Below are 21,368 nucleotides of genomic sequence, written 5' to 3'. Positions count from 1 at the left end.
GCGAGTGTATGTAGGCATATTATATATAGATATTATTTACATTTACATTTATTCATTTAGCAGACGCTTTTATCCAAAGCGACTTACAGATGAAGACAGTGGAAGCAATCAAAAACAACAAAAAGAGCAATGACATATAAGTGCTATAACAAGTCTCAGTTAGGTTAACACAGTACACGTATCATGGGATTTTAAATAATATAATAAATAAAAAGAAAACCGATAGAATAAAAAAAAGAATAGAGCAAGCTAGTTAGAGGTCTTTACACATACACACATATATATAATTGCATAATAAATGAAAAGAAAAATAGAGTACAAAAAGATTAGAAAGGTAGTTAGATTTTTTAAGAATAGAATTAGAATATTGAGTGATAAAGTTAGAGGGTCAAATAAAGATGGAAGAGATGTGTTTTAAGCCGATTCTTGAAGATGGCTAAGGACTCAGCTGCTCGGATTGAGTTGGGAAGGTCATTCCACCAGGAGGGAACATTTAATTTAAAAGTCTGTAAAAGTGACTTTTTGCTTCTTTTGGATGGCACAATAAAGCGACGTTCACTTGCAGAACGCAAGCTTCTAGAGGGCACATAAGTCTGAAGTAACAAATTTAGGTAAATGGGTGCAGAGCCAGTGGTAGTTTTGTAGGCAAACATCAATACCTTGAATTTTATGCGAGCAGCTATTGGAAGCCTGTGCAAATTGATAAACAGAGGTGTGACGTGTATTCTTTTTGGCTCATTAAAAATTAATCTTGCTGCCGCGTTCTGAATTAATTGTAAAGGTTTGATAGAATTGGCTGGAAGACCTGCCAAGAGGGCATTGCAATAGTCCAGCCTGGACAGAACAAGAGCTTGAACAAGGAGTTGTGCAGCATGTTCCGAAAGAAAGGGCTTGATCTTCTTGATGTTGAATAAAGCAAATCTGCAGGATCGGACCATTTTAGCAATGTGGTCTGAGAAACTCAGCTGATCATCAATCATAACTCCAAGCCTTCTAGCTGTTTTTGAAGGAGTTATGGTTGAAGTGCCTAACTTGATGGTGAAATTGTGATGGAACGATGGGTTTGCTGGAATCACAAGCAGTTCTGTCTTGGCAAGGTTGAGTTGAAGGTGATGGTCCATCATCCAGGAAGAAATGTCTGTTAGACAAGCTGAGATGCGAATAGCTACCGTCGGATCATCTGGATGGAATGAGAGGTAGAGTTGAGTGTCATCACCATAGCAGTGGTATGAAAAGCCATGTTTCTGAATGACAGAACCTAATGATGCCATGTAGACAGAGAAGAGAAGACGTCCAAGAACTGAGCCCTGACGCACCCCAGTAGTTAGATGTTGTGACTTGGACCCCTCACCTCTCCAAGATACTTTGAAGGACCTATCTGATAGGTAAGACTCAAACCATTGAAGTGTGGTTCCTGAAATGCCATTTGCCAGTAGGGTTGATAGGAGGATCTGGTGATTAACCGTGTCAAAAGCAGCGGACAGATCAAGCAGGTTAAGTACTGAAGATTTGGATTCTGCTCTTGCCAGTCTTAGAGCTTCAACAACTGAGAGCAAGGCCGTCTCAGTTGAATGTCCACTTCTGAATCCAGATTGGTTGCTGTCAAGGAGATTGTTGTGTGTGAGAAATGTAGAGACTTGTTTGAACACAGCTCTTTCAAGTGTTTTTGCAATGAAAGGAAGAAGAGAAACTGGTCTGTAGTTCTCTAAAAGAGATGGGTTGAGGTTGGGTTTCTTAAGTAGTGGAGTTATACGTGCCTGTCTAAATGATGAGGGGAAAACACCAGTGTGGAGGGAAGTGTTGATGATGTGAGTGAGTGCAGGTATAACTGCAGGAGAAATGGCTTGAAGAAGATGAGATGGAATAGGATCAAGCGGGCAAGTAGTAGGGTGATTAGAAAGGATGAGTTTTGAGACTTCTGCCTCAGAGAGTGAAGAGAAGGATGTAAATGAGTGTAAGTTTGGTGGTGATATGAGCTTGAATGAATGTGGTGTGGAAAATTGTGCACTAATGTGTTTAATTTTATAAATGAAAAACGTTGCGAAGTCGTCAGCTATTAGAGATGAAGCAGGAGGGGGAAAAGGAGGACAAAGAAGTGAGGAAAATGTTTTAAAAAGCATGCGAGAGTTAGATGAATTGTTAATTTTGTTATGGTAGTATGTCTTTTTAGCAGAGGAGACGTTAGCAGAGAAAGAAGATAGGAGTGACTGATACACAATAAGGTCAGTAGTATTTTTGGACTTGCGCCACACCCTTTCAGAAGCTCTAAGCTTAGACTGGTGTTCGCATAGAACATCAGATAACCAAGGGGTAGAAGGGGTGTTACGGGCTGGCCTGGAAGATAAGGGGCAAACAGTGTCTAAACAAGATGTAAGAGTGGAGCAGAAAGTATCAGTAGCACTGTTCGCGTCCAAAGATGCAAACAGTTTAGGGGAAGGAAGTGAAGATGAAACCATTGCAGATAGCCGGGAGGGTGAAAGTGTGCGTAGGTTACGTCGAAAGATGACATATGGAGGGGTAAGTGATGTGTCAGGGACCATGTTGAGGTTAAGAGTGAGGAGGAAGTGATCCGACGTGTGCAGTGGAGTATCCAGAACATGATCAGCAGAGCAGTGTCGTGTATAAATAAGGTCCAGTTGGTTGCCTGATTTGTGTGTAGCAGTAGTTGACACGCGGTTGAGATCAAAAGAGGAAAGCAGAGAGTGGAAATCCGCAAACAGAGGTTTATCTAGATGGATGTTGAAATCTCCAAGCATAACTAGGGGAGTAATATCCTCAGAAAAGGTTGAGAGCAACGCATCTAATTCATCCAAAAAGTTACCCAGTGGTCCTGGGGGTCGATAGACAACTACAAAATGTATTTTAAAAGGGTAGGGTATATTATATGCAATGACTGTATAATAGCAATAGCATACAGTAAGAGCTTTTGTGTAAAGGTGTTTATTTAAATTTTTTGATGCATGCCTAAGACTATCCCCATTTTGAAATTAACTCACTATAAATTTAATGGTTTTAAGGAAGTTACAATGTTATATTATAATGTTATTGTTGTTTTACTTCATCCTTTCATCTCAGTTTACAAACCAATATTTAACAATTACAGTCAGTTTGCAATCTGTCCCTTTGCACCACCTGGCAGTATCTTTTTCAAATGATTTTAACATGCAACTGACTTTCAGTTAATGCCGCGGCCCTATGGCGGCGGTACACGCAGCTGTATTACCCATTCTGGTTGTCCACCTACAGTAGTAGGGCTGTATTAGCAGCTTACATTTGATAAACAGTTACTGCTATGATAAAAATAACTTGTATGTAGGATTAAAAATCTACATGCATCACATTTAATGTCAAACAACAAATATTTTAGCAAAATGCATAGTTTATACAGAAATATTGCACCATTATTCTGTTGCGCTCCATCTGTTTAGTGCGCAGCAGCGCTCGTTCACTCATGTAAGCCTCGCCCACTCCTGACAGCAAAATGGATATATTTGCATGACTTTCTTAACATTTACAGATGAAAAATATACCTATGATGTGTCAGTTATGCACAGAGGAAAGTACAACGTCTCAAATGCATTAAACGGCACAAATATTCGCTGTTTGCCATTGTGGATCAATTTGATCCATGATCGACATTATGGGCTGCTTAAGAAGCCTTTAAAGCCTTTTAAGCTTACATATCAAATTATCCTGACTCATTGAACCTGGGTCAAATTGTCGTTTATGAAACTGCTGTAGTCCCGATTGATTTGTTAGGTTATTTCAAGTCAACTTTTGGACTTTAATCCTCTGCTTTTCTTATCATCTTTTATGAAGCAGCCCCCTGTAATACAGTGTTGTTGTTTTTTCTGTTATTAGTGTAATTAGTTTTCTCCTTATAGGACAGATAAACTTAATCTAGTGCTTAAATAGAAACTTCTCTTTAACCACATTAACTTAATAATAAAGCTGCACAATAGCTGCAGCTTATAGCTATTTGTCCTCAATTAAAAAAATAGCAAGAGTTTCTCTAATATTTTGCCTTAACCACATTTAATTTTATTCACCATTTTAACAGGCTGCAATATGAGACATTAGATTCAGACTTCCAGATTAACAGGAAACATAAGAATTTTACAGTCAAACTCCTAGGAATCTTCCAGGTAGGAAAAATATTTCATAAATGTTTATAACAAACAAATTAGTTACTTGACAATGTTTCTTATTTTGTTTAGAAATATTTTTAATTACTGAATATATAATTTGGACTAAATGAATGTGGATTTGGTTTCATTTTGTTATTTTTTTTCTTTTTTTTGTCTTGCTTTGTTTGTAGGATCTTGAGAAAAAAATAACCAATTTTCTAAAAAATGAGCTGGACATGTTTAAGAAAATTTTACAAAAAGAGGACATGCAATACTTTGTGAATTACTTTAATGATAACAGATGCAGTATTAAAGAAGCAGCTCTTGATCTCACGCTCTACTTCCTGAGAGAGATGAAGCAAGATGAAGCTGCTGATACTCTAGAAGGTAAAAGACTCCATTCGCTGCTTCTAGCGCTGTGTCAATCTGTTTTCTCTTCCACAATAACTGTTATGACTTATAGGGAGATCATTTGCTGTTCATATGGCTCTCATATTATGTGTTCATAACCTGCCGTATCTTCCAATTACAGACTTCCTTTAGACTTCCACATTCTCTTTTGTACATAACAATCCCAGAGACTAAACTGTGCATTTAATTCCTGTGTTTAGATGAGCTGATCTTCATTCATCAGCTAAAGTGTAGCCTAAAGAAGTATCAATGTGTGTCTGAAGGAATTGCAAAGCAAGGTGACTCTACACTTCTGAAGAACATCTACACCGATCTCTATATCACTCAGGGTTGTAGTGAACAGGTCAATACTAAACATGAGGTGAGACAGATTGAAGTTGCTTCCAGACGTCATGAATCACAGGAGATCCAGGTTGAGTGCAAAAATTTATTTAAAGCACCTGAACAAGACAAGCTGATCAGAACTGTGCTGACAAAAGGAGTTGCTGGCATCGGAAAATCAGTCTCTGTGCAGAAGTTTGTTCTGGATTGGGCCGAAGGAAAAGAAAATCAAGATATCAGCTTCGTATTTCCTCTTCCATTTAGAGAGATGAACTTAAAGGAGCAAGAAAAACTAAGTTTGATGGACCTTATAACTCAGTTTTTCCCAGAGACAAAAGGACTGAACCTCACCAGAAGAAATCGATTCAAAGTCTTGTTTATTCTTGATGGATTGGATGAATGTCGACTTCCTGTAAACTTTAAGGATAATGAGACGTGGTCTGATGTATCATCACCAGCCTCTCTAGATGTTCTCCTGACGAACCTCATCAAGGGAAATCTGCTTCCTTCTGCTCTCATCTGGATCACCAGCAGACCAGCAGCTGCCAGTAAGATTCCTCCTGACTGTATCGACCGGCTGACAGAGATACGAGGATTCAATGATGCACAAAAGGAGGAGTACTTCAGAAAAAGATTCACGGATGAGAATCAGGCCAAAGAAATCATTGATCATGTTAAACAATCAAAGAGTCTCTATATCATGTGCCACATCCCAGTCTTCTGCTGGATTTCAGCCACTGTTCTCCAGAACATATTAGAGGAGAAAAGAAATAATGTTGTGAAAAACAATCAGGCTGATGATGCCTCCAAAACACTGCAGGAGTCAAATACTGAAGACACCCCTAAGACTCTGACACAAATGTACACACACTTCCTCAGATTTCAGATCCAGCAGAGCAGACGAAAGTATGATGGAGAACATACACCAGATGTTTCCTGGGATAAAGATGCCATCTTTTCACTGGGGAAACTGGCATTTGATCAGCTGGAAAGAAACAATGTGATCTTCTATGACACAGATCTGGAAGCCTGTGGTATTGACGTCTATAAGGCATCAGTGTACTCAGGCATGTGTACCCAGATCTTTAAGGAGGAAACGGGGATCACTCTTGGTACCATGTACTGCTTCATTCATTTGAGCATTCAAGAGTTTATTGCAGCTCTTTATGCACATCTGTTTCTAGATGTCAACAAGAAATATGTGTTTGATCAAGACTCTACAGAACAGGAAAACAAAAGTGAAACCGTGATTGATTTGCTCAAGACTGCAGTGGACAAGGCACTAGAGAGTGATAATGGACACCTGGATCTTTTTCTTCGATTCCTCCTTGGTTTGTCACTCCAGTCCAATCAGAGACTCTTACAGGGTCTGTTGACACAGCAAGATGACAATGACCAGAGCAAAAAAGAAATAGTTCAGTACATCAAGCAGAAATTTGAAGCCAATCTGTCTCCAGAGAGATCCATCAATCTGTTCTACTGTCTGAATGAACTGAACGACCAAACTCTGGTGAAAGACATTCAGACCCACCTTAGCAAAGGAAATCTCTCATCTGCTGATCTTTCACCTGCCCAGTGGTCTGCTTTGGTCTTTGTGTTGTTGACATCAGAGGAGGAGCTGGAGGAGTTTGAGCTTCAGAAATTCAAGAAATCAGACGAGTGTCTAATTAGATTATCAGCAGTCATCAAAACCTGCAAAAGAGCTCTGTAAGTTATTTATTATACTTTGTCATGTTTTGTTCTCATCTTAAAATTGCATTTATCTACATTGATCCAGGTTTGGATACCCCTGATCTATAGTGTTTTTTAATCATATACCAATTTTAAGTATATATCTATTTTATGGTTAAATCATAACACGTTTTTTTTTTTACTTTTTTTTTTTCTTTAAAGATGTCAGTGCTTTGGAATTAAAGTGCAATGCTATTTTATTAGATTTACATGGGTTTTATGTAGAAATATCTCTTTTCAGCAAAACAAACTGTTTAGTTAGCTGCAGTAAGAAGCACATCATGTTGTTATAAAACACATTGTTCCATAGTTATTTCTACTCCAATATGCAGTTAATATTCTTAAACTTTTGCTATATAGGAGATATACTCTTGCATAACCTCAATTAATAAATGATTAACCTCCAGATTCTCCACCTCAAGACACTCTTTAAGATAACAGAACAGCACTTTTAAATGTAGAACTCATTGCCATTAATGATATAAGCCTATTATTAATTTACATATTTTAAGTTTTATTCAAGCATGCTAGTTTGCTTTATCTAGGAATTTTAATCAATAAAATTCTAATATATATGCAGTATATTTATTCTTCATGTAAAAATAATTGGTACTTTAATTTTTGTATTTAACAGATATATTACATGTATCTAACTCTGTGATTTGATTTATTTCTCTTGTAGGCTAAATGATTGTGACTTATCTGACAAAAGCTGTCTAGATCTGGCTTCAGTTCTTGGTTCAGATTCCAATCTGAAAGAGCTAAACATGAACAATAATAATCTGCAGGATTCAGGAGTGAAGCTACTCTGCACTGGACTGAAGAATATAAACTGCAAATTAGAGATACTGAAGTAAGTTTTATGAAAATCCCTAGTGTTTAGTTAGAACTCAGATCCATCTGTTAACATGGACCTCGATAATTTGCCACAGAATTGAGGACAGAACTGCTTCAGCTCAGTGAAATTTGTAGGCTTTAATTTAATTCTCTCTCCCTCCTTAAAACTCTACATTCCAGGTCCTACCACAGCATTCCAATGTAGTTTAAGAGTGGACTTATGTTAGGCCATTTCAAAACTAAAATTTTCTTGTTTTCAACCATTCTGAGGTTTGTATGTTGTGGATCTTTTAGATGAAATGCTTTCACACCTGTTGAATTATAGATAATTGGAACCTTAAAGGGGTCATGTACTGCATTTTAAAAAAATGTATAATGTTCTCTGTGATGCACCTACAATGTTAACAATATTTTTACATAAACGTCATCATTTAGATATAATAGGCTATTTTTTATACAGATTTTGACAATACAATACAATGTAATATTTATTTGTAAATCACATTTAAAAACAACCAAAGTTGACCAAAGTGCTGTACAGAACCGAATAAAAATTCAGAAATAAGATGAATAAAAAGGGGCATTGCAAGATAGAGAGAATAGATATGTCTTTAGAGCAGACTTAAAAGCAGAAATAGAGGGGGCTAATCTAATATGAAGAGGTAAATTGATCCAGAATTTCGGTCCTGCAGTTGCTTAATCACCTCATGTTTTAAGTCTAGATCTGGGCACAATGAGTAGACAGAGATCTCTGGATCTCAATGTTCTAGAAGGGGTGTAAGGATGGAGCAGGGCAGTCAGGTACTGAGGGGCCAAATTATTGAGGGCGTTATAAACAAATAACAGAATTTTAAAATAAATTCCATATTTTTATAGGTGTGCAGTGCAGTGCAGGTAAAATAAAAGTTACTGGCTCATACTTGCGGGTGCCAGAGAGTAGTCTAGCAGCTGAATTATGCACTAGCTGTGGACAAGAGAGGGAAGACTGAGAAGCACCAAAATAAAGTGAATTACAATAGTCTAAACAAGTTGTCACGAAAGCATGGAACACTGTTTGGAAGTTACTCTGTGATGAGAAAGGTTTGACTTTAGAAAGTTGATGGAGATGAAAAAAGCATGATTTTACAACAGCACTGATCTATTCTCTCTATCTTTCAATACCCCTTGATCGTTGGTTTAATTATTGTTTTGTCGTGTTTTATTCATCTAATTTCTGAAAACTTCTTCTAAATGTGCCAACAATGGCTTTACGCCATTTTTATCATTGTGCTGTAAAGGAAAATTGATCTGAGTATCATCAGCATATAGATGAGATGATAGATTATATTTGTTAAAATGGAAGCCAGAGGTACAGATGTACAGGGTGAAAAATACCGGCCCGAGGATTGATCCCTGTGGAACTCCCCAATTAAGAGGTATACAAGAGAAGGTCTGATGACCAATACAAACACTAAAACATATTTATTTATTCTTTATTTGACAGGGACAATGGACAATAAAGTATTACCCCAGAATTAGCTACAGAGCTAAATTTCATCTGCTGTACCTGGGCAGGAGTACACCAAATTATCAATAAAAATAACATACAAATTAAACACGGTAGAATACAAGAAGTATAAAAACATATTCAAAAATCATTACCTTGTATAATCAATGACCACAAACCTGACTTGCCTTTAAAAATATTTTCAAATGTAATTTAAACTGCGAAAAGTTAGTACACTGTCTAATATCAGTTGGTAAACTATTCCAATTAGCAGCTTTTACACAAAAAGCTGATCGACCAAAATCAGTTTTTATAAAATGCGCTTCACAGTCACCTCTTAAACAAGACTCTTGTCTGTCTTATGCTGTCATTGTGCAATGAAGCAAACATATTTAAAGGTGGAGGTGCAAGATCATTCATAATTTTATACATTAAACTACAACAATTTTTTTTTAAATAAAGAGATTTTTTCTGAATTATAAGAAAATGATGATGTCTGTCAGTTTTCTTATCAAACACTGGTATAGCATGTTTGCATAAACTATGTAAAGGTCTAAGAGTAGATTTTCCTGCTTGAGACCATGAAGTAATGCAGTAAGAAAGAAATGAGAAATGATTAAAGAGTGCAGAAAGATTCTTGCAGCTTCTGCTGAAAGTTAACTCCATATAAATTAAAAATGTCTATGTTTTTAAAATTTTAAGTGAGTGTCTAAAATAACTCCAAGGTATTTAAAATCCGATACAGTTTGTTATCTTTCACCATTTACTAATATATCTTGTATAACCTCCATATTTCTAATCTTAAAATACATACAAGCAGTTTTCTGGATGTTTAACGATAAACAATTTAAAATGATTAAACCAGTCTGAGATTTTGGTCATAACAGCAGATAGATTTTATGATACCTGTTCATTTGTTTTAGCATGTACATAAATCACAGTATCGTCTGCATACATTTGAATAAATGCATCAGAACAAACATCTGGAAGATCATTCAAGTACAAACTAAAAAGTAGAGGTCCTAGTATGGACTCCTGAGGTACCCCTGGTGAACAGTATCTTGTTGAAGATATACATGTTTTAATCCGGGTGCATTGTTTCCTTGATGTTAGATAAGACTTAATTTAATTGTTTGCACAGAAAAAATTAAATGTGTTAATTTAGATAATAAAATATTATGGTTTAAAGTGTCAAATGCTTTTTGCAGATCGAAAAAACATTGCACCCACAACCCCACCCCTTATCTAATTTTAATCACACTTGCTCAATGAAATAACATACAGCAGTCTCCGTAGAGTGCTGTTTATGAAACCCAAATTGCATAGGGCACAATAAATTATTTTGTGTGTCTAAAGAATTTACAATTTGCTTAGTTACTACTCTTTCTATTATTTTAGATACAGCTGAAAAAAATTAGATTGGCCTATAATTTGCTACATTTATTGGATCATCTGCTTTGAAGACTGGGGTAACTATCCCAGTTTTCTATCAATTTATAGGGCACAATAAATTATTTTGTGTCTCTAAAGAATTTACAATTTGCTCAGTTACTACTCTTTCTATTATTTTAGATACATCTTAAAAAAATGAGATTGGCCTATAATTTGCTACATTTATTGGATCACCTGGTTTGGTTTTATAGCAATTTGGAAAAATAGATTTCTTAACCCTTAATCACTGTTTGGGGTCATTCTGACCCCACTGGACTTTTCCTTCATTTTTTAAAAGCGTTATCTTCATCTCAGGGGAATGAAACTCTGTGACTTTTGTGGTTGTTCTAAAGGTGTGTAATTTTATTTACTGTTTAAGGTGTTTGGGGTCAAAATAACCCCACATTGAAAATGAATTGGAAAATTAAAAAAATGACTTTTTTAAAATTTTGTTTGTCAAAAAAATAAAAGTAAATCCATTATAAATCTGAAATTTTCTACATATAAACAAAGGTATATTGCCGGCCCGAGATTCGAACCCACAACCCTAGGGTTAGGAGTCAAACTCTCTAACCACTAGGTCACGACTTCCCTAAATCAACTAAACTGGCATAAAATCAACTAAACTGCCATAAATCTGAAAAATTGTCACATGCAACATGGAACAAGCATGTTCCCACACACACACACACACAGAAAAAGGGCAGATAAAAGAAAGATGAAATGCAGCTGAACTTTTGCACTCTGAGAAATGTGCAAAAGCAGATAATTCAAAATATATCAGACAACAACAACAAACTCAAACGTTGACAAAAATACAGATTTTTTATGTATTTAACATGTTTAAATATATATTCACAAAATATGTATCATAAAGTTGTGAGAAGTTGAAGCATAAAAAAATGAAGTGAAAATGAATGAGTCTCTGTGGACCTCTGTTGGATACATGTGATCATTGCACTTTAATTCCTTAACCTTAAGAAAAAAAGTTTTTCGACTAACCTCCAGATGGCAGTATTCTATCCCTAACACATAGAGCAATGTCCAAAAACTATTTAAATTAAATTTATGCATTTAACAGACACTTTACAGTGCATTCAGGCTATCAATTTTTACCAACATGTGTTCTCGGGGAATCGAACCCCCAGCCTTATGCTTGGTGGTGCAAATGCTCTACCAATTGAGCTATAGGAACACTAATCAGATAACTATTTAGTAACTATTTAGAACTATTTAGATTTAAGATCATCATCAAGTCAGATAAGAATGGAACCACTAAAAGACTGTGCCACCAAGGTCCACAGATGTCTCCAAACGTGTCAACAGGACCTTGTGGTCAGCCACAACTGACTGGGACATGTTTAAACAGGCTGCCACATGCAATAACACCACTGACCTCCAGGAGTACTCAGAGACTGTTACTGCCTACATCAATAAGTGTATTGATGATGTAACGGTCACAAAAACGATCACTGTCCGGGCCAACCAGAAGCCATGGATGACGGGGGAGGTCTACAGACTCCTGAAGACACGGAATGCTGCCTTCAGAGCTGGAGATGAAGTGGGCCTGAGAACAGCTAGGGCCAACCTGTCCCGTGGCATCAGAGAGGCTAAGAGACAGCACTCCAGGAGGATAGCTCACCAATTCAGCGACAGCAGAGACACTAGGAACCTGTGGCAGGGGATACAGACCATTACGGACTACAAGCCCCCACCACGGACCTGTGACAACAACATCTCTCTGCTGAACGAGCTGAACACCTTCTTCGCTCGCTTTGAGCAACAAAACAGCACCACGGCACAGAAGACTCCATCTCCTCCCGGCGACCAGGTGATGACGCTGACCCCAGACAGCGTGAGGAGATCCTTCAGCAGGATCAATGCCCGCAAAGCTCCGGGTCCTGACAACATCCCTGGGCGTGTACTGAGAGACTGTGCAGCAGAACTCACTGATGTCTTCACAGACATTTTTAACATCTCACTGAGTCAGGCTGTTGTTCCCACATGCTTTAAAACTACCACTATCATCCCAGTCCCGAAGAAGCCATCTCCATCCTGCTTCAATGACTACCGTCCTGTTGCACTTACCCCCATCCTCATGAAGTGCTTTGAACGGCTAGTCATGCACCACATCAAGTCTGCCCTCCCCCCCTCCCTGGACCCCTTCCAGTTTGCATATCGGTCCAACCGGTCGACCGATGATGCCATCTCCACTGCCGTCCACTCAGCACTCACCCATCTGGAAAAAAAGGACTCTTATGTCAGAATGCTGTTCATAGACTTCAGTTCAGCATTCAACACAATCATCCCTCAACAGCTCTTTTACAAACTGATCCAGCTGGGGCTCAACACTTCGCTGTGCAACTGGCTGTTGGACTTTCTGACTGGAAGACCTCAGGCAGTACGGGTCGGCAGCAACACATCCAGCACCATCACACTGAACACTGGGGCCCCCCAAGGATGTGTGCTGAGCCCCCTCCTCTTCACTCTGCTGACCCATGACTGCACACCGTCACACAGCTCCAACCTCTTTATTAAGTTTGCAGATGACACGACGGTGGTGGGTCTCATTAGCAACAAACATGAGACAAACTACAGGAGTGAGGTGAGCCGCCTGGCTGGGTGGTGCAGTGACAACAATCTCTCTCTGAACGTGGAGAAGACGAAGGAGATTGTTGTAGACTTCAGGAGAGCACACACTCAGCATGTTCCTCTGACCATCAACGGTGCGACTGTGGAGAGAGTGAGCAGCACCAAGTTCCTGGGTGTGCACATCACAGAGGACCTCTCCTGGACTGAAAATACTGCAGCACTAGCCAAGAAATCACAACAGCGTCTCTACTTCCTCCGCAAACTGAGAAGAGCCAGAGCCCCGTCCCCCATCATGTACACCTTCTACAGAGGCACCATCGAGAGCATCCTGACGAGCTGCATCACTGTGTGGTATGGCGCCTGCAACGCGTCCTGTCGAAAGACTCTGCAACGCATAGTGAGAACAGTTGAGAAGATCATTGGTGTCTCTCTACCCTCCCTCCAGGACATTTATGGAACAGGTCTCACCCGCAAAGCCCTCTGCATCACAGGTGATCCCACTCACCCATCACACAGCTTCTTCAGCCTGCTACCATCAGGGAGGAGACTGCGGAGTCTCCAGGCCAGGACCAGCAGACTGAAGGACAGCTTCATCCACCAGGCTGTCAGGAAGCTGAACTCCCTCCCGAACCTGCCCCCCCTCCCCTCTTCTTCCCCAGGCACCACTGAACTATGAACCCCCCCCCCCCCACTAATTATATGATGACATGCACTAGTCACTTGTGCAGCATTGGTCTGCTCACTCACCGCTCACTACCTCATTCGGCATGGAACTGATGTCTTTCCACTACCTCATCAGTCAGTTAAATAACTGCTCTTGGTCACTTGTCACTTTAATCAGACTTAAGATATTTTTAATAAGTGATTTTTTTTTTTTTTTTTTTTTTGCACTAAAAAATCTTTTAACTGCACTGTTGTTCACTTCATTGATTTGCACTATATCTGTCATTTACCTTGCGCTGCTTTATTTAACTTTATTTTTAACTTTTATTTTTATTATATGTCTTTTTTTATCATTCACTTATTGTATAATTGTATCTACATTTTATATTGATCTAGTTATTTTTTTAGGCTTTAATGTTAATGTTATCTGTATGCACCGGGGTCTGAGAGTAACGCAATTTCGATTATCTGTATGTATGTACTGTACATGTGGAAATTGACAATAAAGCAGACTTGAACTTGAACTTGAAATCAAAGCAGCACTCAGATCCAATAAAACTAAGATTTTTAACTAGGAATCATTTTTACAGAAACATTTACAGTATCAGTTTCTTTAAATTTTTAAAACAACTTTCTCAAGGATCTTTGAGAAAAAGGGTAGATTAGAAATAGGACAAAAACCACAGAACATAGGTGGAACGAGTATTTGTTTTAACCAATTTGTTAATAACCATTAACAGATCAAGACCAATGGTGTACCAAAGGTATGACCATGGGTTGGACTGGAAACCCACAGAGTGAAGTTAAAAGACACCACCGCAAACATGAATATTAAAATTGCCCGACAGCATTATTTTTTCATGCCTGATAACCAAATCCCCCATTAAAACAGCAAGTTCACTTATAAAGTCTTTATTATGGTGAGGAGGGTAATGTATTAGAGCAGTGGTTTTCAAACCGGTTCTGGAGGCACCCCTGTGCTGCACATTTTGCATGTCTCCCTCATCTAACACACCTGATTCAAATCATCAGCTCATTAGTAGAGACTTCAAGACCTGATTTGAGTGTGTCTAATAAGGGAGCTGTACAAAGGCCCAATCCCAATTCTATTTTATACCCAATATTCCCCTAAGGATTTGGGACACCACTACTGTGCCATCACACGTCATCATCCGTCGTCTAGCTCTTACAATACACACATATGCTGGTGTGCATTAGAGCCTTTAATTATCGTTCTGTATTAATGAGCTGCTTACTGACACACACACATATTGGAAATCGCGCAGCTCACACATCCAGGAAAAAATAAACTCGTCAACGCTGTCCCACTACTTTTATTAAATACAGTTTAAATACTGAATCGCTACATTATATTTTCCAGCGACGAGAGGATACAATCGCTATTTTTAAGTAAACTCACTATAAAAAGATAAATGCACAGACGCGAATACACGCAACTTCCATTTCTCTCTCTCTCTCTCTCTCTCTCTCTCTCGAATAGGCAATATTTGAGAAAATTGTTTAGGGATTTCTAATTATTGGGAGGATTAGCCCCCATCAATGTCTACGGCAGTTATAGCCCTGATCAGACATATGCTGTGACACTATCATGCAGTCTGTAATGATATGACATTAGCAAATATTAGCAATTTTTTTGCAAACATTTCTTTGAGTAACATTGCCGTTAATATGAACTCACAATTGAATGGAACATAAAACGAATGATTACTTTTCTTTAAAAAAAAAATGTTATGCCAAAAATGCTTACTTTATGTGTCTTTTTGTTTGCTGTAGCAGCCATGTTGCCAAGATAATTCATACCCCTTCGTTTGAAGTGTGGTCCCGAAAAATCTTCATTTGAAGGGCTATCTGGCCCTTCCCCTTACCCCTACCCCTCCAACCAAAAGAGAATCGAGAGACCCCTACCCCTAAGGGCTAAGGAATAGAATTGGGATTGGGCCAAAGTGTGCAGGACAGGGGTGCCTCCAGGACAGGTTTGAAAAAAACTGTATTAGAGCTATAGTGATGGGATTTACTATGAATAACTGTAAAAGTTGCACCTCAAAAGTGGTATATGAGCCACTAGATAGAGAACAACAGTGAAAAGTGAGTTTAAAAACAGTAGCAAGGCCACCCCTGTGGCCCGATATATGACTACACTGGATGTGGAACGGATTGACATGACAAATCCCTTAAAATAAACTAATGTAATTTTATTTCTGATGTGTTCGATTGTGACCAGTGTAGATAAGATGTTAGGATCACAAGGAAGGCAATTCAGAGACTGTGTTTTTTCACAACTTACACTAAACAGCATCTTGTAATCCTTAGAGGCATATGGTTTTGTTGATGGAGTAATCCTGTGTTTGCCTCTCTTTAGTATTTTCTTTCCCCATTACATGTGCGAATCAGTGGTCAGGGCTAAAGAGGTAATAATATCGAAACAGGCGTTGATCATCTTCAGCAGACTGTCATAATGTGACATTCCAAAACAAGTCGTTTTCTGAGTTTGGTTTCAATAAAAGCTGTTTTTGAACTAACAAGGAAGTTTTGAGTTCTGAAACTTACAGGATGTTTGTATAGTACATTGGGGTCAAAAACATCAAGGACAATTCAATCAGGACCACTTCCGTCAAGTATATTTAATGACAATTATAATTGCATACAGTTAGTGTTGGCGGTATGTTTATGTTCTGGGCAACACTCCACACGCCTGTCCATGCAGCCATGCTTGGACAGAGTGGGGAGAGCAGCAAGACAAACCCCCCTGGGGTACAGAACAGAACCATTATAAGCATACATAATTACAATTCACAATTACATGAGTTGTAAACAAAATGTCATAGAGACTACTTCCAATGAAGACAATGTAAAGAAAGAAAAAGTTAGATCAGATTACATGTTCAGTTGGTGGAGTTGGGGTTGGAGGAGGGAGTTAATTGCAAGCAGCAATGCGATGGAGAGACACTGAATAATGGGAATTTAAATAGACCGCAGGTGATAGGTGTCAAGACTGGGTTGGTACACGTCAGGAACAGCTGACTGTCAGCTGATGCAAGCATGACTAACATGACCTGACTGAACTAACGCGATGCTCTATTTTAAATTCTTAGTTCATGACCCCTTTCAGTAACTGCAAACTGGTGGTCTGGTGAGATGATGTGTAAAATATAAAAGGTCTCTAGGCCTTTTGGGTTCAGTTTTACATTAAATTACACAGTAAACTGACAAGGAGCACAATTCATTTTATGGATAAATATTTTAAAGGTAATTTCTAGAATAGGTCATTAATCTGTTAAATGTTACATTTTCATTCCTGTTCTAGACTTTCAAACTGCAGTATCACTGAAGAAGGTTATAAACCTAATTTGGTCACTTTCTGTGATTCTCCACGGCATATTTGAAGATGTATGCAAGCAAAAAAAATTAATGAATGAATAAGGGGCCGTTCACACATCGCGCCTAAAAACCCTAAAAAGGCGTGCCGCTTTCTCCTTCTCCAAAGCGCTCGGGCAGAAGCTCTCCTGAAGCGTCTGCCATTGCTAAGCAACAATGACGCGCTCTCTCCATGAAAACGCGGAAATTTCAGCAAAGGATAAATGGATTTGCAGCACAAAAAAATCGCTTTCAATACCTCTGCTACTAAATTTATTTCAAAATGGCAATCCATATACAGCTATGATCAGCTGTTCCTTCATCTTGGCTGAGCTTTCAACGTTGTTACGTGAAAGGATGAAGCTGAATGTTTAGTTCTTGTCACTTGACCTGTGGTGCGCTTGCGGCATTCTGAAAAGTTGAGATGTTTTTAACTCGATGCGGTGCGGACGCGCCTGGAAAAAACGGGCGCGTCGCACAGCGTGCGCATCGCAAATGCGTCTCTTTCATTATGAGTGTGCATACCGCGCGCCTACATTGGAAATAACAAACTTGAGCACTAGATAAGACGCGATATGTGAATGGCCCCTTAGAACTGCGGTCTTCTACAGTACTTCAGTGACCGAATTCAAGAACATTGTTGGGGCATCTCTCAAGCAACGAATAAACACCACTAACTTGGAGAATGCAGTAAAAACCCCTCTTCTGGCGTCCGCCCTAGACCCTCGGCACAAACATCTCCGGTTTCTCGATAAAAACATGAGAGAAGTAAGAAAAAAAACTTTTTTTAACTTTATCAGAGCATTTTCCTTGATGTGAGTGGTGCGGATGCAGCCGCCGCCGTCAACGATGAAGAGGATGCAATGCCCACTCGTCGGAAAAGGCTGAGCCAGTTCTTCAGCAAAGATTACGCAATGCTCTATTTTAATTTCTCAGTTCATGACCCCTTTCAGTAACTGTAAACTGGTGGTCTGGTGAGCTGATGTGTAAAATATAAAAGGTCTCTAGGCCTTTTGGGTTCAGTTTTACATTAAATTACACAGTAAACTGACAAGGAGCACAATTCATTTTATGGATAAATATTTTAAAGGTAATTTCTAGAATAGGTCATTAATCTGTTAAATGTTACATTTTCATTCCTGTTCTAGACTTTCAAACTGCAGTATCACTGAAGAAGGTTATAAAGCTCTGGCTTCAGCTCTGAGATCAAACCCTTCACACCTGATAGAGCTGGATCTCACAGGAAATGATCCTGGAGAATCAGGAGTGAAGCAGCTCAGTGATTTACTACAGGATCCAAACTGTCAACTCAAGACACTGAGGTGAGACGTGATGAAATAATATAAATTAAATGATACTCATGTGAATTATTTATATTAATCTGTTCTATTCTGTTATTTCACTGATTCAGTAAGGTACAACATTTGTTGCATCAAAAATCTTCTAAATGATCAAACATGAAAGATCTGATGCAGCTGCTGTTGTTGTTTTGCTGATAAATGTTACTTAATGCACTGTACATTAAGTAGGGGTGTGCACGGATAGTCGAACATTCGAATATTCGTTCTGCTCTAATTATTCGATAAATAAAAATGATATTTGAATTTCTAAAAAAAAAAAAAAAGTTCAATAAAACCTAATTTGGTCACTTTCTGTGATTCTCCACGGCATATTTGAAGATGTATGCAAGCAAAAAAAATTAATGAATGAATAAGGGGCCGTTCACACATCGCGCCTAAAAACCCTAAAATGGCGTGCCGCTTTCTCCTTCTCCAAAGCGCTCGGGCAGAAGCTCTCCTGAGGCGTCTGCCATTGCTAAGCAACAATGACGCGCTCTCTCCATGAAAACGCGGAAATTTCAGCAAAGGATAAATGGATTTGCAGCACAAAAAAATCGCTTTCAATACCTCTGCTACTAAATTTATTTCAAAATGGCAATCCATATACAGCTATGATCAGCTGTTCCTTCATCTTGGCTGAGCTTTCAACGTTGTTACGTGAAAGGATGAAGCTGAATGTTTAGTTCTTGTCACTTGACCTGTGGTGCGCTTGCGGCATTCTGAAAAGTTGAGATGTTTTTAACTCGATGCGGTGCGGACGCGCCTGGAAAAAACGGGCGCGTCGCACAGCGTGCGCATCGCAAATGCGTCTCTTTCATTATGAGTGTGCATACCGCGCGCCTACATTGGAAATAACAAACTTGAGCACTAGATAAGACGCGATATGTGAATGGCCCCTTAGAACTGCGGTCTTCTACAGTACTTCAGTGACCGAATTCAAGAACATTGTTGGGGCATCTCTCAAGCAACGAATAAACACCACTAACTTGGAGAATGCAGTAAAAACCCCTCTTCTGGCGTCCGCCCTAGACCCTCGGCACAAACATCTCCGGTTTCTCGATAAAAACATGAGAGAAGTAAGAAAAAAAACTTTTTTTAACTTTATCAGAGCATTTTCCTTGATGCGAGTGGTGCGGATGCAGCCGCCGCCGTCAACGATGAAGAGGATGCAATGCCCACTCGTCGGAAAAGGCTGAGCCAGTTCTTCAGCAAAGATTACGCAATGCTCTATTTTAATTTCTCAGTTCATGACCCCTTTCAGTAACTGTAAACTGGTGGTCTGGTGAGCTGATGTGTAAAATATAAAAGGTCTCTAGGCCTTTTGGGTTCAGTTTTACATTAAATTACACAGTAAACTGACAAGGAGCACAATTCATTTTATGGATAAATATTTTAAAGGTAATTTCTAGAATAGGTCATTAATCTGTTAAATGTTACATTTTCATTCCTGTTCTAGACTTTCAAACTGCAGTATCACTGAAGAAGGTTATAAAGCTCTGGCTTCAGCTCTGAGATCAAACCCTTCACACCTGATAGAGCTGGATCTCACAGGAAATGATCCTGGAGAATCAGGAGTGAAGCAGCTCAGTGATTTACTACAGGATCCAAACTGTCAACTCAAGACACTGAGGTGAGACGTGATGAAATAATATAAATTAAATGATACTCATGTGAATTATTTATATTAATCTGTTCTATTCTGTTATTTCACTGATTCAGTAAGGTACAACATTTGTTGCATCAAAAATCTTCTAAATGATCAAACATGAAAGATCTGATGCAGCTGCTGTTGTTGTTTTGCTGATAAATGTTACTTAATGCACTGTACATTAAGTAGGGGTGTGCACGGATAGTCGAACATTCGAATATTCGTTCTGCTCTAATTATTCGATAAATAAAAATGATATTTGAATTTCTAAAAAAAAAAAAAAAGTTCAATAAAACCTAATTTGGTCACTTTCTGTGATTCTCCACGGCATATTTGAAGATGTATGCAAGCAAAAAAAATTAATGAATGAATAAGGGGCCGTTCACACATCGCGCCTAAAAACCCTAAAATGGCGTGCCGCTTTCTCCTTCTCCAAAGCGCTCGGGCAGAAGCTCTCCTGAGGCGTCTGCCATTGCTAAGCAACAATGACGCGCTCTCTCCATGAAAACGCGGAAATTTCAGCAAAGGATAAATGGATTTGCAGCACAAAAAAATCGCTTTCAATACCTCTGCTACTAAATTTATTTCAAAATGGCAATCCATATACAGCTATGATCAGCTGTTCCTTCATCTTGGCTGAGCTTTCAACGTTGTTACGTGAAAGGATGAAGCTGAATGTTTAGTTCTTGTCACTTGACCTGTGGTGCGCTTGCGGCATTCTGAAAAGTTGAGATGTTTTTAACTCGATGCGGTGCGGACGCGCCTGGAAAAAACGGGCGCGTCGCACAGCGTGCGCATCGCAAATGCGTCTCTTTCATTATGAGTGTGCATACCGCGCGCCTACATTGGAAATAACAAACTTGAGCACTAGATAAGACGCGATATGTGAATGGCCCCTTAGAACTGCGGTCTTCTACAGTACTTCAGTGACCGAATTCAAGAACATTGTTGGGGCATCTCTCAAGCAACGAATAAACACCACTAACTTGGAGAATGCAGTAAAAACCCCTCTTCTGGCGTCCGCCCTAGACCCTCGGCACAAACATCTCCGGTTTCTCGATAAAAACATGAGAGAAGTAAGAAAAAAAACTTTTTTTAACTTTATCAGAGCATTTTCCTTGATGCGAGTGGTGCGGATGCAGCCGCCGCCGTCAACGATGAAGAGGATGCAATGCCCACTCGTCGGAAAAGGCTGAGCCAGTTCTTCAGCAAAGATTACGCAATGCTCTATTTTAATTTCTCAGTTCATGACCCCTTTCAGTAACTGTAAACTGGTGGTCTGGTGAGCTGATGTGTAAAATATAAAAGGTCTCTAGGCCTTTTGGGTTCAGTTTTACATTAAATTACACAGTAAACTGACAAGGAGCACAATTCATTTTATGGATAAATATTTTAAAGGTAATTTC

At 38.9% G+C, this 21,368-nt stretch overlaps 1 protein-coding gene across 24 annotated transcripts in view; it reads left to right on the top strand.

The window, feature by feature from the left end:
- The window catches only part of LOC127987687 (NACHT, LRR and PYD domains-containing protein 12), an 84,426-nt gene that overhangs the window by 19,917 nt on the left and 43,141 nt on the right, over positions 1 to 21,368 (top strand). For 16 of the 24 annotated variants that reach the window (XM_052590027.1, XM_052590026.1, XM_052590046.1 and 13 more), the window contains 6 exons: positions 4,061 to 4,145; positions 4,319 to 4,514; positions 4,739 to 6,566; positions 7,273 to 7,443; positions 18,123 to 18,296; positions 19,771 to 19,944. In XM_052590027.1, the coding sequence (XP_052445987.1) occupies positions 4,061 to 4,145; positions 4,319 to 4,514; positions 4,739 to 6,566; positions 7,273 to 7,443; positions 18,123 to 18,296; positions 19,771 to 19,944 (2,628 nt within the window). Of the gene's footprint in view, positions 1 to 2,300; positions 2,518 to 4,060; positions 4,146 to 4,318; positions 4,515 to 4,738; positions 6,567 to 7,272; positions 7,444 to 18,122; positions 18,297 to 19,770; positions 19,945 to 21,368 lie in introns of those variants that run through there. The other 8 variants (XM_052590048.1, XM_052590047.1, XM_052590036.1 and 5 more) reach the window with 4 other exon arrangements.

Source organism: Carassius gibelio, chromosome B22 (genome assembly GCF_023724105.1).
Source record: "Carassius gibelio isolate Cgi1373 ecotype wild population from Czech Republic chromosome B22, carGib1.2-hapl.c, whole genome shotgun sequence".
NCBI lineage: Eukaryota > Metazoa > Chordata > Actinopteri > Cypriniformes > Cyprinidae > Carassius > Carassius gibelio.
The sequence above is the reverse complement of the archived record's forward strand: the minus strand, read 5'-3'. Positions and strand labels throughout refer to the sequence as shown.